The sequence below is a fragment of the Rosa rugosa genome, chromosome 3, assembly GCF_958449725.1.
Source record: "Rosa rugosa chromosome 3, drRosRugo1.1, whole genome shotgun sequence".
NCBI classification, from domain to species: Eukaryota; Viridiplantae; Streptophyta; class Magnoliopsida; order Rosales; family Rosaceae; genus Rosa; species Rosa rugosa.
The window spans coordinates 28,436,951-28,452,323 of NC_084822.1; the positions used below are offsets into that span (position 1 = coordinate 28,436,951).

Genomic DNA, 15,373 nt, shown 5'->3' on the forward strand with positions numbered 1-15,373 from the left:
ATTAGCTGGGAATTGTTATTGATGTTAATAAAATATATATTTTTTAATAATTTCGGTATTGGACTTAACAATTTATATGTAAAAAGAAAAATTAATAATTAATTATATGTTTGATGTCAAGAGTGTTTATAATAGGGTGGTGCTATTCACACACCCATTTTTTCTATCTACACACCCCCTCTATTTTCTATTACTTTAATTCAATTTATTTTTATAAATTACCTTAATTACCCTCCCTTGCAATTCTGATTATTTTTCTTTTTCCTTTTTTTCTGTTTTGCAAGTCAATCATCGCCAAATTTAAACCCTTATTTTCCCGCAAACGAGGACTTTTTGTGATTCCTTCTTTTCTTTTCCATAAAAAATTCTCTAGCATAGTCATTCCATCTCTTTAATGTGATGCTTTGAAGTTCAATTACGGCAAAGCGAGCAATTTTAGACCCATCTTTGGAGAAAATTTTACATTTGATTTGCAATGGAGACATGGAAGAAAAATATGAATTTAGTGATCATTCGAGCCCCTTTGAATCCATAATTCTCGGTAATATCTCAAATTATTTGGTGTATTTCAATCCATTGCTCTTGGTCAGTTTCTCAGCGATTTGGTGGATCAAGGAGTTTTAAATTTGTGCATTCTATTCGTCTTAGTTTGATTTTGATATGGACAACGTGTGAATCATGGTTTTGACTTGAGTTGATTGATAATTTTAAAGTCGTTGAGCTTTGATTTTTTTTTTTCTGGATACCTCATCGCATATATAAGCACATACTATTGTGCTAGTTTTACATGTATTGATGTATAAGAACAAGAAAAATAGAGGCGGTGTGTGAATAAATTGCAAGGGAGGGTAGTTAAGGTAATTAGTAAAAATAAATTGAATTAAAGTAATAGAAAAATAGACGGAGTGTGTGAATAGTACCACACCCTTTATAATGTTATTAGATTATCAACAGTTCAAAACTTGGGTCCAAAAGGGACAACTGGTCTGCACTTCTTTCTTTGGTTTGAAAGAAAAAGAAGAAACCCAAGAAACCCATAATGAACCATGGGAATCGAACCCACAACCACAAATTTCAAAGCTTTCTGCTCTACCAACTGAACTGTACCTTTATTCATTTGCTTATCTAGTTAATATATAACATATACGTTTTGAAAATCAAAACTGGGGCACGTGACCCAGTGTGCCCCTGTCTCCCTCCACCTCTGCCTGGAGGGTATTGCCGACCAGATAATGCATGCATGCGCTAACATCATCATCTTTCATAATTTACCTCCTCGATTACATAATTTGAACTCAAACTCATTATCTTTCATAATATTAAACTCATCATATTTCTGAAGGAAAATTTCTATAACTCAAAATTCAACTGACTCGATAATTAATTAATGTTTTCATAAAGGAAACTCAATATAAAATTTGTAGCTCATAAATGAACTGTCAAAAACATAAATAATGAAATCTCCACTTTCCGGAAGGAAGTTCTCATAATTCACATAGTGAAATCAACCCCATGAATACTCATAACTCGAGATAAATTCAAAGCTGATATTAATATTCGAAAGAGAAAATCAATATCACATCTGGACCATAATCAAATCAATACTCAAATCTCAACCAAGTCATTGAAAACATAAATTCCGTTAAATCATAAGTAAATCGTAAAATTATATCAAGTCTCAAACTTTATTAACTTAAATCAGTACAAAAATTTAATTATCGAAAATATAATACTACATGCATATTTAATTTGAAAAGCAAATGTCCACTCATAGAATTATAGCAATGAAGGTCGTTCGAAGAATTCCTCCTTGAGCTCAATTCACACATCGTCTGAACAAATTGATATTATGAATAACTACTTTTGAGAATCGATAATAAATTATCGGTAATTAAAATTGAAAATCTAAAACGATAATTCGTTGAAAGCTCGAAATCATATAAGAATGAGCTTAAATTTCATAGGTTACGTTGACTTGATAACAATAACAACCTATCGAAACTAGGGTTGATCCAACGGTCGATCATCACGAATAACACCCCGAATTCTGATCATCTCTAAAACGTACACTAATTGATGCAAAATTCATATCCATAAGTCCGTAACCTTATGCTCTACCTGACTCACCAGAATATAAGCTCTAAGGTGGCCGGACTAGCCCCCACGCGCAGCCGACCCCGACCCCGAATTGGGTGGCAACACTGGCGCCAAAAGATTCACAACAACAATCCTAACATCTTTCATAACTACAACAAAGTCAGATTTCAAAGGAGGAGGCCAGAATTTACTTGCAAAGCTTCGGGAATCTCGATTTCTTCTAGTCGTCAAATCTCCTCACTTCGATCAAATCAAGTTGCACAATTTAGAGAGTTTGTTAAGCGTTTGATGCTCTATAAAACTCAATAAGTTTCGCCAGCTGAGGTGGCAAGAATCCGACCATCGAACCGGCTTAGTAATTTGGGTCTACCGTACCTGATTGGAGGAAACCAAGGCTGAAAGGATGGCTGGCGTGAGGAAACGCTCCATATGAGACCTGTCCGGGGGGTTGAGGTGGTCAGATGGTTGTGAAACCCGCCGGGTTTGTATTCAGGTTGGGTTGAGACATCTGGGTCGCTCTGAGAGAGTTTCCGGATTAGGGTTTGTTAACTAAAATGGAAACTTCCTGAAATAGAAGGTCAAAATTGCTATTTATAGTTGGTTTTCCTGAAATAGTAACTTTCACTTTTCTGATCGTAACTCTTTCATGTGAACTTTGATTTTTGCATACTGCGTGTCAACAAACTCGATTTAACGTTATCTATAACTTTGTAGAAGAGAGTTTCCCCGAAAATTAAGCCGAAGAAAAAGTCTACTTTTAGGTCCCCCAAATAAAGATTTAATCGTTTACTGTCCAAATGACCAGTAAACAGGTGATTCTGGGTACGGGGCGCAACACCAACAACCACAATCCTAATAGCTTGTGTGCCGATTCTTGCGTTGTAGCCCAGCGCAGTTGTCCCAACATCAATTTATATGTCATTCCCAACAGCTTCGCCTATCCAATCCCGCCAGTAATCTTTCCTATCTCAACTACTGTGAATTAATCTAGATGGCGTTGATCCCAGCAACAATAACCTAGTATTAGCGTCCTAACGATGGCTTTGTTCCTAATAGTGGGAGCGATAATTTGGTGGCAATTCAGGCTGCCGAATCCTCCATATTGGCAGGTGTTGTCTTGAACCAACATTGGGCCTAGTGGATTGGCCCGCTTCTCTTGGGGTAGGGGTGAGGGTCTTGGGTTTCATCTAATTGAGGTGGATCACCCACTTGGGCTGGGTCTTAAGGGTGTGTCTTTGTCAGCTCTTTCCTTGACCTAAATGCTTGGTTTTTATGCTTGCAAATATGAAAATTTTCGTATAATCATATAATTGATGAATTTTCCAGTCGTACCACAATCAAGTGCATTAGCGGCGGATGATTTATTCATTTGTTTAGATGATTAGAGACTCTGTCTTTTGTAGGCTCACTTTGATTAAGTTAGCGACATTACTTTTCATAACCTACTTGGCGACTAATTTATAATTTATTATATTCGTCGATTTACCTTTGAGAAAGCGTGTAAATGTTTAATAAATGTAATTAAATTAGAATTTTTTTTGAGATTAGATTTTTTTTCTTTAGTGAATGTAATTTGATTGAATTAGATATTTGGTTTAGATCTCCCACATTCATATACATGTTTAGGAGCACATATCCCTTCTGTCATACCTATTTCCTGCCCAATCACATGCACCTTGTGTTCCACATCCAAAATATCTCCCATACACACAATATTTTATCCTTCATCTTCTGTTTCTTACATACAAATAGGAATAGCAAGATTCCACCAAATAATTATTTATTATATTCTTATTTAGAAAAAAGAGAATGATTATTATATTTCATGTGGTTGTGGACGATAATAAAGTAGAGAAAGTTGCCCACCAAGAGCTTCTTCTCTCTCTCTCTCCTCGTCATTGACGGACCTTGACATAATCTCCCCCAATGCATGTATGTGGATGATGTCTCATGCATGCATGTATGAGCATGATGTGTCATACATACATGTAAAGACATTCGAGTTCTTGGTCAAGAGCAAAATATCATTGCCACGTATACAGCAATCTATGAGAGCAAGCCTAAGGCCTCCTAAAGATCTTCTCTCTCTCTCTCTCTCTCTCATGACCAAACGAAGCCAAACCACAGCCTCTTGAAATATATTCCAGCTCTCTCTCTAGTCTCTCCTCCTACCTACAGATTAAAAAGATAAACTCAGTTTTACTGTCTCATTTTTCTTCTTCTCTAGCTTATTAACGCAATCAAGGAATCAGTGAAGCACAAGGTGTTGGATTTTTTTGTCAATTTTTTTTTTTTTATGTAAATTTTATTTTTTGCTTCAAAAATTTGTATCGTTTTTCTCTACAAATTTAGCTAGTCTAGGCTGTTGCTGCTTTTGATTTCTTCATTTCTGTGATTCAGTTTTGTTTTTTTTTTTTTCCTTCTTTTTTATTTTTTCGTAGATTTTTTTTCTTGTAAGATTGATATATGAAGTTTGAAGGCCACAGATTTTGTTATTTTTTTTTTCAATTTTTGTAGAAGAAAAAAATGTTCAGTTGTGTTCACTGCTCACTTTTTTTTTTTTGTGATTTTTGTTTTGTGTTGCTTTGAAATGGAGAAGTGTAAATCTGTAGTAATTTTCAGAGTCTTTTTTACATGCTTCTGCTTTTTTATGTTGAACCGTGGTTTTGCAGAGATCGAACTGCAGTCATTGTTGTGTAGTGATCGAGATTTGGGAAAGTAAAACTTGAAGGAAGAGGCAGAGACACTTGAAGAACAGAGGGTTGTAGATTTATTCATTGTTTTCTGGGTAGCGCCAGTGTTTTTGCTTAATTGTGGGAAGAGATCGGTGCCTGTAATTATTTGTTGGGATGTTAAACTACAAACTTTTTATTCTTGATTGGTAGCGGGTTTCAAGTGAAAGCTTTTGTGGAATTTTCGTGTGCTTATTATTATCATTGGTGCCGGATTCGAAGTTTTCTATGGCTTGTTCATCCGAAAGATGGATTGATCGGTTGCAATTCTCCTCATTGTTTGCGCCTCCCCCGCAAGACGCCCCAAGACGAAAGGTAAGGCATCGTGTGTGTGTGTGTGAGTTCATATTTGTGAAACTAAAGAGATTTGGAAATTTGTTAACTATGCATAGGATGCTAATCTCTTTGGCATGAACGTTTCGAGTTAAATGGAAGTATACAACACAGAATATGAGTTATTGCTCAAGCTAAATAGTTGAGATGCCACAGTAGATGTCAAGATTCCACAGTGTGTCAGTAGCTGATACAGTAGACAAAATCTAATGTACAACCAAACATGCCCTTCAAGTTCAGTGTGATTTCCTAATAGCGTTTGAGGTAATTAGATAAGTGACTAGAATCTAAGACAACAAATTCAAGCTCAGATTGAGCAATTAGGGGAAGCCCCATGTCTCTGTTTTTTTCACTTATCATCCATTTCTATTCATTTACTCCAGTTAAAGAGACAAAATCTATGGGTGTCCTTTCACTGAAATAGTGCCCTTTGTTCATGGTTTGATATGAGGAGGGTCTTAGCCATACCTGCAATGCAACAACCCGGCTGTTTCTTTAGTGTGAAGCATTGCTTCTTATTTATTTTAGTGGAGTCAAGAAAGTAAACGAAACAGATCCCCATATTCAACGAATATTGTTCTGAATCCAACATTTCTTACTACCTAGACGTTGCTGTCCACAAATCATGGATGGTGTAACCGTGTAAGAGCATTGAGAAAAGGATACGAAACTGTAAACAGTAGAATATATATACATTCCAATGCCTCTTAACATGCATTATTATTTGGCTAAAAGTTTATCGTAACCATCCAGGCCTTTTTCTTTTCTCTGGTAGGTTTTAGAAATTGGGAGTTTCTTCTTATGCTATCTGCAGTTAAATATAACCAATTTTCCTATACCAAGCTTGATTTATGTTCAGTTTCTAGCCTTGATTAACTTCTTATAGGAACTGATAAACATGCTTGGCTTTTCTCTTTTTACCCTCTTTGTAGGCTCAAATCACGGCCTATGTGGAGTACTTTGGTCAGTTTACATCAGAACAGTTTCCGGAGGATATTTCTGAGGTGTGCCTGTTGTGTTTTAGCTCTGACTCATGAGCTCTTATCCTGTATAATTGTGAAAAGAATGCCAAGTCCTTCCTATTTGTGTAGTTAGATTTTTTACATAAGAGGATTTGTACTTATATACATATATTGTCTTCTGGCAGCTGATCCGTAACCGCTACCCATCTGAGGTGAAGCGTCTCTTTGACGATGTGTTAGGTATTTATGATATAACCCTGTTGGTTTGTCAAATGATTGATTAGACCTGATAATTTTCATGTCATGTTTCTGATCATTGTTTAATGACTACTTTATCTACTTGGATGTATTCCAGCTATGTTTGTGCTCCATCATCCCGAGCACGGGCATGCTGTTGTCCTTCCCATCATTTCATGTATCATTGATGGCACTCTGCCCTATGAAAGGACTAGTCCACCATTTGCTTCTTTCATATCCTTAGTCTGCCCAAGCAGTGAGGTGATTTATCTGGCCATTATATATGTTTGCTATCCTTTTCTTTTATGCTTATATTGAGATCTTTTCTTTTTTGATGAACTATATTTTAAGTTTAACTTTGAATTCTCCAAAATATGACCTTGTAGTGTGTTTTAAATGCTTATTTTTTTTTTTTGAGTTTTTAAATGTACTGTCCTTATTCCTTTCTTATTACATATTTCTGTGTTCAGTTCACTGTAGACAGAAAATGTAGTCCTTTCTGTGATGTTAAAAAGTCAGAGATATTTTATTTATTTTAATTATATCTTCGAATCTTCCACAGAATGAGTACTCCGAGCAGTGGGCCCTGGCATGTGGGGAGATTTTACGAATCTTAACTCATTACAATCGCCCAATATACAAGGCGGAACAACAGAGTTGTGAAACAGAAAGAAGCAGTAGTGGCAGCCATGCTACAACAAGCGACTCTGTTGATAGTGAATCCAGCCATATACCCTTAGTACAGCAAGAGAGGAAACCTATAAGACCTTTGTCTCCCTGGATCACTGATATATTGCTTGCTGCACCTCTGGGTATCAGAAGTGATTACTTCCGCTGGTGAGTGCACATTGGATTGAGATTGTGTTGTCATGTTCGTTGAAAAGCATAGACATTATCTTGTTGGCATTAATTGTGAACCAGCCCTTGTGAAAAAACAGCAGTTTCAGTTGCAATTTAACTTTGACAATAATTTGTAAGGTGGCTGGATGTTTGTTTCCATCATGAATTGATTAAATAGATCTTTTAATTAACCAGGCATTTAAGGCTTCCAAATTTTAATTATTTTATCTTGTGCGTTACGTTAGGATTGCCTGTCGATTAGCAATCTGTTTGTCAATATTCTACACACATCCTTGTAGTTTAAATTAGAAGGTTTTAGCTGAGATCTTCATGCTGGTCTATCCAGTTTAAGGTTTTCTTATAAATTAAACCAGTTCTGTGTACCTGAAGAAAGGAAATGGGTTATGATACAACGGATGTTCGAAGGCTATCATTTTGTACTAAACATTCTCACACAATTGATGTAGCACAGGCTTTGATCTTTCTGTTAGTTTCTTTATGTATTCTTATGTAATATCAAATTCTTTGCATACTTTAACAGGTGCAGTGGAGTTATGGGGAAATATGCTGCAGGAGAACTGAAGCCACCATCAACTGGTTAGTTAAAACTTCCTTAATGAGTTTAATGTAATCTTGCATGCTGTATTTTTATTTTTATTTTTTATTTTTTTAACAATGTCGTCATTCTGGTACAAATTCAGGCCACCATAATAAATTATATTCAATGCATGATTGTTGAAAGTAGTAGAATGCTAAATTAACCAGAGTTTGTGTACCACATTTAAACCACATGATGTGGTACACAAATGTGGTCTATTTAGATAATATATATGCAGGCTCTGCACATCGTAATTAAAGTGCCTTTTGTTTGCCATGATTTCGCATGTTTATTAACGCATTGTTCATTGGTTTAGATTTTTGGTGCAGAATTTTCACGTTTTAAATGAATCTGTAATTTTACTCCAATGCTGGACTTCCTAACTGTGGTCAAGTGATTGTTTGGTAGTTTGATTTTTTATGTTTGGTTTTTAGCTTTTTTCTTCTGTTTTGGGCAGTGGTTTGCTCATCTACTAGTTTTACGTTATCTGTAGTTGGAAAAAATTTGTTACTCCCTGAAAGGAGAAATACATTTAAATTCTTCACGTTTGAAATTTATCAATTTTCCATTTGTATCTGCATTTCAACAAATATTTTGATCCATACCAACATCTTCTCACACTGCAATAATGGTTGAGATGGAATTGTGAATAACCTTTATACTTCTTTTTTCTCCCCACACTTAGCTTCTTCTCGTGGATCTGGAAAGCATCCTCAACTCATGCCATCGACTCCAAGGTGGGCTGTTGCAAATGGTGCTGGGGTCATATTAAGTGTTTGTGATGAGGAAGTTTCTCGTTATGAAACTGTTACATTAACAGCAGTAGCTGTCCCTGCCCTTCTACTTCCTCCTCCAACAACAGCTTTGGATGAGCATCTAGTGGCAGGGCTACCAGCTCTCGAGCCGTATGCACGTTTATTTCACAGGTAATTCTAGAACCTTCATCTCAATAGTCACCAAAAAGGCAATAATGTACATATATTTGCTCATAACTATTAATTATTTCCGGCAATAGGTATTATGCTATTGCTACTCCAAGTGCTACCCAAAGACTTCTTCTTGGACTTCTAGAAGCACCACCATCATGGGCTCCCGATGCACTTGATGCAGCTGTACAGCTTGTGGAACTTCTTCGGGCTGCTGAAGATTATGCATCTGGAATAAGGGTAAGCTGGAAGTAGTGATTGAAAATCAACCTAACTGAACTTTTATACTATACTGGTGAACATCAAACTTGATTGGTGTCATATCATCATAAGCCTTTTGGAGCTAATATTCTCGCATCTTGCACCTTTGCATGCTTCAAAAAACAGGTTTTTATACTTGAGTAAATTGTACGGTTGAATGAAAGAGAGCAATCACTAATAAATATTTTAATGCATGCCATGCTGCATAGACAATAAACAGAATTAAATTTGAGCTTCTAGGATGACATTTCTGAGCTTTCCATGGTGATGGAAGGTGAATAGAGGGACAGCTTATTATTATTTTTTTTCCCACATGATCTTCGATCTTCTTCTCCCTCCTTCCTGTTGTGAAAGATATACTTATAGTAGCTCTGAAAATTCATGAATATAGCATCTTTTGTTAAATGTATTTTCTCTTTTGTCGATGTAGCTTCCAAGGAACTGGATGCATTTGCATTTCTTGCGTGCAATTGGGACTGCAATGTCCATGAGAGCTGGTATAGCAGCTGATGCTGCAGCAGCTTTACTTTTCCGGATACTCTCACAACCTGCATTGCTTTTTCCTCCACTGAGACAAGTTGAGGGTGTTGATGTTCAACATGAGCCTTTGGGTGGCTACGTCTCAAGCTACAGGAAGCAGGTACGAGTGACCAACTTTCAAGTTTCAGGTTTTTACTCTTTCAGCTAAAAAGCATTTGTTCTAGTTTCTTTCCCTTTTTTCTTTGATCTGAACCATTTTGTGCTCTCAATAGAGTAATTATCAATTGAATTTACCTACCATGTCCAAATTCCTTAACCAGATAGAAGTTCCTGTGGCCGAAGCAACAATTGAAGCTACTGCCCAAGGGATTGCTTCTATGCTCTGTGCCCATGGACCTGAGGTTGAATGGAGAATCTGTACCATATGGGAAGCTGCCTATGGTCTAATTCCTTTAAGCTCCTCGGCAGTTGACCTTCCTGAGATCATTGTTGCCACTCCATTACAGCCTCCAATATTATCCTGGAATCTGTATATACCTCTCCTTAAGGTCTTGGAATATCTTCCTCGTGGAAGTCCGTCTGAAGCATGTCTTATGAAGATATTTGTTGCCACAGTTGAAGCGATTCTTCAAAGGACATTTCCACCCGAGTCCTCAAGAGAGCAGAACAGAAAAACAAGATACCTTTTCGGCATAGGGTCTGCCTCAAAAAACCTGGCTGTGGCAGAGCTTCGGACAATGGTTCATTCACTATTCGTAGAATCATGTGCATCTGTAGAGCTTGCTTCACGTCTACTGTTTGTTGTGCTAACTGTATGTGTTAGTCATGAAGCTCAGTCCAGCGGGAGTAAGAAAGCACGAGTTGAAGAAAGCTACCCACTTGATGAATGCATTGAGGAATCACGAGAAATGTCTGAAAAGCAGAGAGACAGGACAAGTAAAAAAACCAAAAAACAAGGACCTGTAGCAGCATTTGACTCTTATGTTCTAGCTGCTGTTTGTGCTCTTGCCTGTGAGCTTCAGTTGTTCCCTTTGGTTTCAAGGGGGAGCAACCATTCACATGCTAAAGATGCAAAACATATGGCAAAGCCTGCCAAACCAATTGGACCTGCTAGTTCTTACAAAAAAATAAATGGGTCTACTAATGAGTTTCAAATTAGCGTTGACTCAGCAATTTGCCACACCCGCAGAATATTGGCCATTTTGGAGGCACTGTTTTTGCTGAAACCATCTTCTGTTGGCACCTCCTGGAGTTACAGTTCAAATGAGATAGTTGCAGCAGCTATGGTTGCGGCTCATGTATCTGAATTATTTAGATGGTCAAAGGCTTGTATGCATGCACTCTCTGTCTTGATGCGCTGCAAGTGGGATAATGAAATTTCCTCCAGAGCATCATCACTGTACAACCTCATAGATATTCACAGCAAGGCTGTTGCATCTATTGTTAACAAGGCTGAACCACTGGAAGCACACTTGATGCAAGTGCCAATTTGGAGGGATTCTGTTGTGTGTTCTGAAGGTAGAAAGCGAAGTCATTGTGAAAAGAGTAAATGCATTAATATAGGGCAGTCCTCTGGCTCGCAATTTGAAAATTCAGTGCATTCAGAAACTAGAATCAAATCTGAGAGTGCATCACATTCTAATGGGGGTTCTGGAAATACATTTGGTAAAGGTGTTGCAAAATTTCCATTAGATGCTTCGGAATTGGCCAACTTCCTTACTATGGACAGGCATATAGGATTTAGTTGCAGTGCACAGGTTCTTCTAAGATCGGTACTGACAGAGAAACAAGAGCTATGTTTCTCAGTTGTCTCACTGTTGTGGCACAAGTTACTTGCGTCTCCTGAAACCCAACCTACTGCAGAAAGCACTTCTGCTCAACAAGGATGGCGGCAGGTAATCTTATGTCTCTTTGTATCATCATCATCGTTGCTGTTGTTATTATTTCCTATTATACTTATTAACTTATTATACTTTATAGTTTCTTTCCCATCAATTGCACTAGTGGAGTCTGCTTGACATTCTTTTAATAGCGAACCCCTATCTCCAAACTCAAATGTATTTGTAACTTCATTTTAAGGCAAGTGTAGTGTAAAATGGACCTTGTGATGCACCTGAAAAAGCAAAAGCACCTAAATATTTAAGATTTGAATGACATTTTCAGCTACCAGTTTGACTTGTTGAATTTTTTCAATCCAGCTTCTTGTTATATTTCTTTTTCAGGATTCAGATTTTATACTAAACTAGTTACAAGGCTACCCAATTATTATAATTCTTTAGCTTTTGATACCGACCAAAATTTATCATAAGAGGAATGTATAGCAGCAGCATGCACTTATATTATTATTAAACGACAATTTATATCAAAATGTCATATCAAAAATTAAAAAGCAACATGTATTTGTTTTCATGATAACAGATGGAGTTATTTTTTGATTTACTTGTTCATTTCTACAGTCTTATTAATAGGTTTTATGTTTCTTATTGAAAGGAAGGGAATAAACGTGAAATGATATGCTGCTTGTGACAGTGAAATCTTTAGATACATTTATACAGTATTCCATCTGAAATTTTATTTTCAATATTCCAATCGAAAATGTATAATGTTTGGCATGCAACTTGTATGTTTAGGTCGTTGATGCATTATGCAACGTTGTATCAGCAACACCAACGAAAGCAGCCACAGCAGTTGTTCTACAGGTAAAAATTTTGTCCCATTTTACACTGCCGGATATATGAGAATTTTCTTACTTATCTTTGTTGGCTACTGATTTGAACATGACCTGATTTTTCTGAAGGAGATGTCATTTTTTGTTTTATCTTTGTACAAAACTGCTCTTCTAATATACTATACTAAGAGAACCTTATTTATTGGTAATTTTTTTATATGACCTGATTTTGGTAGAGATGTTCCAGGAACTGTGTCCAAGACACTGGCTTTCTTATTTTTATTTATAATTACTGCAGTTCCACTGCACTTCCGTGGTTAGCTTATTGACCTTGTGCTCTTTCAGGCGGAGAGGGAATTGCAGCCTTGGATTGCCAAAGATGATGATCAAGGTCAGAAGATGTGGAGAATCAACCAGAGGATTGTGAAATTGATTGTAGAGTTGATGAGAATTCATGATAGCCCAGAATCATTGGTAATTTTGTCTAGCGCCTCAGATCTACTTCTGCGTGCCACTGATGGGATGCTTGTTGATGGAGAAGCTTGCACTTTACCCCAGCTGGAGGTAACAGTTAGCTACATTAGTGTGCCTTATGACCTATGTCGACTAAACTAAGACATGAATCTTCGCATATGCTTTATTTAGTGTGCCTTGGGACCTAGGGCTTATGTCCACTAAACTAAGACATGAGTCTTCGCCTATATTTTTTCCTTTCTTGGAAGCTTAGGAACACCATTCAGATTCAAAAGGAAGGTGGATTTTACCACCAGGCTTACTCCCATTGGGATTTTCAATACTTCTGTTTCAAACATTAAACTCCCTAACCTACTGCCTATATTTATATCTTTTGGAGTTGTATCTTCATATTGAAGTAACTAATACATTGGATTGCTCATTGCTGAAGACATTAAAAGAAGAAAAGTAAACGGCTTGATACTCTAAACTTGCGCTATATCCCAATGAAATAGGACCATTTGTTTCGTCTAATCCCTCTCCTCTAGTAGCCATGCGTGCTCCCCTCCAGGTGTTTATCAACTAGAATTAAAACACTTGATATTACTGTGCAACGTAGCACCTGATTGGATCATATGTTGCAACTATTGCAGATTTTATCTTCATTTGCTGACAATTTGCTTACATTGTAAATTAATAGCAGTAACTTCATTACTTATCCTATCTTCTATGAGGTTGTTACCTATCTATTTTAGATTCTCGTTTGCACAATATTAATGAAATGTGTTTTTTTTTCTTTTTCTTTTTGTACTTATTTTCTGTAGAGGACAGTGAATAGTTATCGATTTTGAAATGTCAACCTTAAAATGTTCTGATTCATCTGTATATAAATGGCAGCTACTGGAAGCAACTGCTAGAGCAGTTAAGCCTGTGCTGGAGTGGGGAGAATCTGGGCTTGCAGTCGCAGATGGCCTTTCGAACCTGCTAAAGGTAAATTGACACCCCTCGTTGATACATTTAATTGGTATGATCCTAGGCTCAGTGATATTATGAGAAAAAGCAGAGGCGAAATGATGTAAAAAGAAAAAGAAAATAATTATTTGTTGCACTTTATTTTATTGCAAAGCCATTATTGATGTGATCTATTTGTCCCACTTCTTGATGATATGCAGTGTCGTCTGTCAGCTACTATCCGATGCCTTTCTCATCCTAGTGCACACGTTCGAGCTTTGAGCGTATCAGTTCTTCGTGATATTTTGCAAGCCAGTTCAATTAGACCTAACCCTAATCCAGTGCAAATAAATGGTATCCATGGTCCTTCCTATAAGTATTTTAACCTAGATGTTATTGATTGGCAAGCTGATATTGAAAAGTGCTTGACATGGGAAGCTCATAGCCGACTTGCGACTGGAATGCCTATTAAATTTCTGGATACTGCTGCCAAGGAATTGGGTTGTACTATTTCTGTATAATGTAAACTAGCACCGGGTGGATCATTTTCATGTGCGATTTACCAATAGATACATGCATCCTTTATTGTCTTGAAAGATATGGGTTTCCAGTTAAGTAAATGTACTTTTTCTCTTTAACCCTTCTGGGACTACAAGGTGCATATGTTAAATTATTCTTTTCTGGTGGGACGTGACGGTTTCCTAATAAAAGGATGATTTGTGTAAAATGAGAACCAAGACAATAGATGATACTCATTGCTGACAGAACCCTGATGGGGCATTGTGTTGTGGTGTTCAATTGTTGTTAAAATCATGTCAGATCTGTATTATTTCAGGTTCAATTTCAAACCAGGTTAGTAGTTTACTAGACCTAAAATTGGATTCTATTGCACAAATTTAAAGCAAAAATCTTTAAACTTAAACATGCTCCTCCACAAAGATTAGTGATTAGTGGACCCAAGTGAGGTTATCTATGGCAGTGCCCTTGTTTTCTATCTCCAGAGCTTTGTAAAGGGAGAATTTCTCACTACACCTAAAGCCCGAATAGAGTAAAAGAGTTCGTTTTCAAATTAGGTTTTTTTTTTTTTTTTTTTTTTTTTTTATATATATTTTTTTATTTAGTCGTTAATATCTTAGATCAACGGTCAAAATGCCCAAGTCCATATGCACTTTTTTTTTTGAAGGGATATTAAATGCAAACTTTTTTTTGGTCAATGGATATTAAATGCAAACTGAAGAGTACATGGAGCGATGCAAAAACATCGAAAGAAAACAATAAAGCATAACAAGATGCACAAACGCACCTATAATGAAAAGAAAACAATAAAGGATAACAAGATGCACAAACCTATAATGAAAAGAAAACAAGCACAGACGCATCTAGAAAGAAAGGTAACCAGGATGTGACTTGATGCCGAACGACATCGCTGCACTGCATATGTCACGAGAGCAGTGTAAATGTAAACGTAACCGTAATCGATGATATGATAATCTAGGAGAGGTGATTCACCCACCAGGAGTTCGAATGTAACCGAGGGTGTCAAAAACTCGAAAATTAGCAAACGAACTCCTAAGAACCAGAACCAATACCATTTCAAAATGAGCATCTGTCTCGGATCAAGGATCCGGAAGTGAATGCGACCCGGGTCCCAAATACGGATCCAAATCCGGCCCGAGACCAAAGTCAAATCTGCCAAAGCAAACTTAACAAAATCCCAAGCCCATTGGAATCTGATTTGGACACCCAAGTACATGGGCACCCTATCAGATCTTCTTTGGACACCCACCTGTCTGTGCTCCCACTGCAGCCGTCGAATGTCACCGGTGGAAGGACCC

General features: G+C 37.0%; 1 protein-coding gene across 2 annotated transcripts; it reads left to right on the forward strand.

The window, feature by feature from the left end:
- Nucleotides 1-4,165: 4,165 nt before the first annotated feature.
- LOC133738369 (protein GIGANTEA) lies at nt 4,166-14,176 on the forward strand. 2 transcript variants are annotated; one of them, XM_062165898.1, is made up of 16 exons: nt 4,166-4,360; nt 4,770-4,858; nt 4,983-5,144; nt 6,095-6,166; nt 6,310-6,364; nt 6,480-6,622; nt 6,924-7,198; nt 7,743-7,798; nt 8,485-8,725; nt 8,815-8,965; nt 9,417-9,626; nt 9,787-11,361; nt 12,097-12,165; nt 12,480-12,698; nt 13,485-13,577; nt 13,760-14,176. In XM_062165898.1, exons 3-16 carry the CDS (start codon nt 5,058-5,060, stop codon nt 14,057-14,059), a joined length of 3,546 nt encoding a protein of 1,181 aa, XP_062021882.1. In that variant the 5' UTR covers nt 4,166-4,360; nt 4,770-4,858; nt 4,983-5,057; the 3' UTR covers nt 14,060-14,176. The 2 variants fall into 2 exon arrangements, with proteins under 2 accessions (XP_062021882.1, XP_062021881.1); XM_062165897.1 differs by having other exon boundaries at nt 4,166-4,362; nt 4,770-5,144.
- Nucleotides 14,177-15,373: the final 1,197 nt, after the last annotated feature.

What these genes read in the sequence shown, in the direction of transcription:
- LOC133738369 (XM_062165897.1), top strand. Translation starts at nt 5,058, where the DNA reads ATGGCTTGTTCATCCGAAAGATGGATTGATCGGTTGCAATTCTCCTCA. An exon ending in TTCCGGAGGATATTTCTGAG is followed by an intron (nt 6,167 to 6,309) that starts GTGTGCCTGTTG and finishes GTCTTCTGGCAG; the next exon opens with CTGATCCGTAACCGCTACCC. An exon ending in GCCTTTCGAACCTGCTAAAG is followed by an intron (nt 13,578 to 13,759) that starts GTAAATTGACAC and finishes GATGATATGCAG; the next exon opens with TGTCGTCTGTCAGCTACTAT.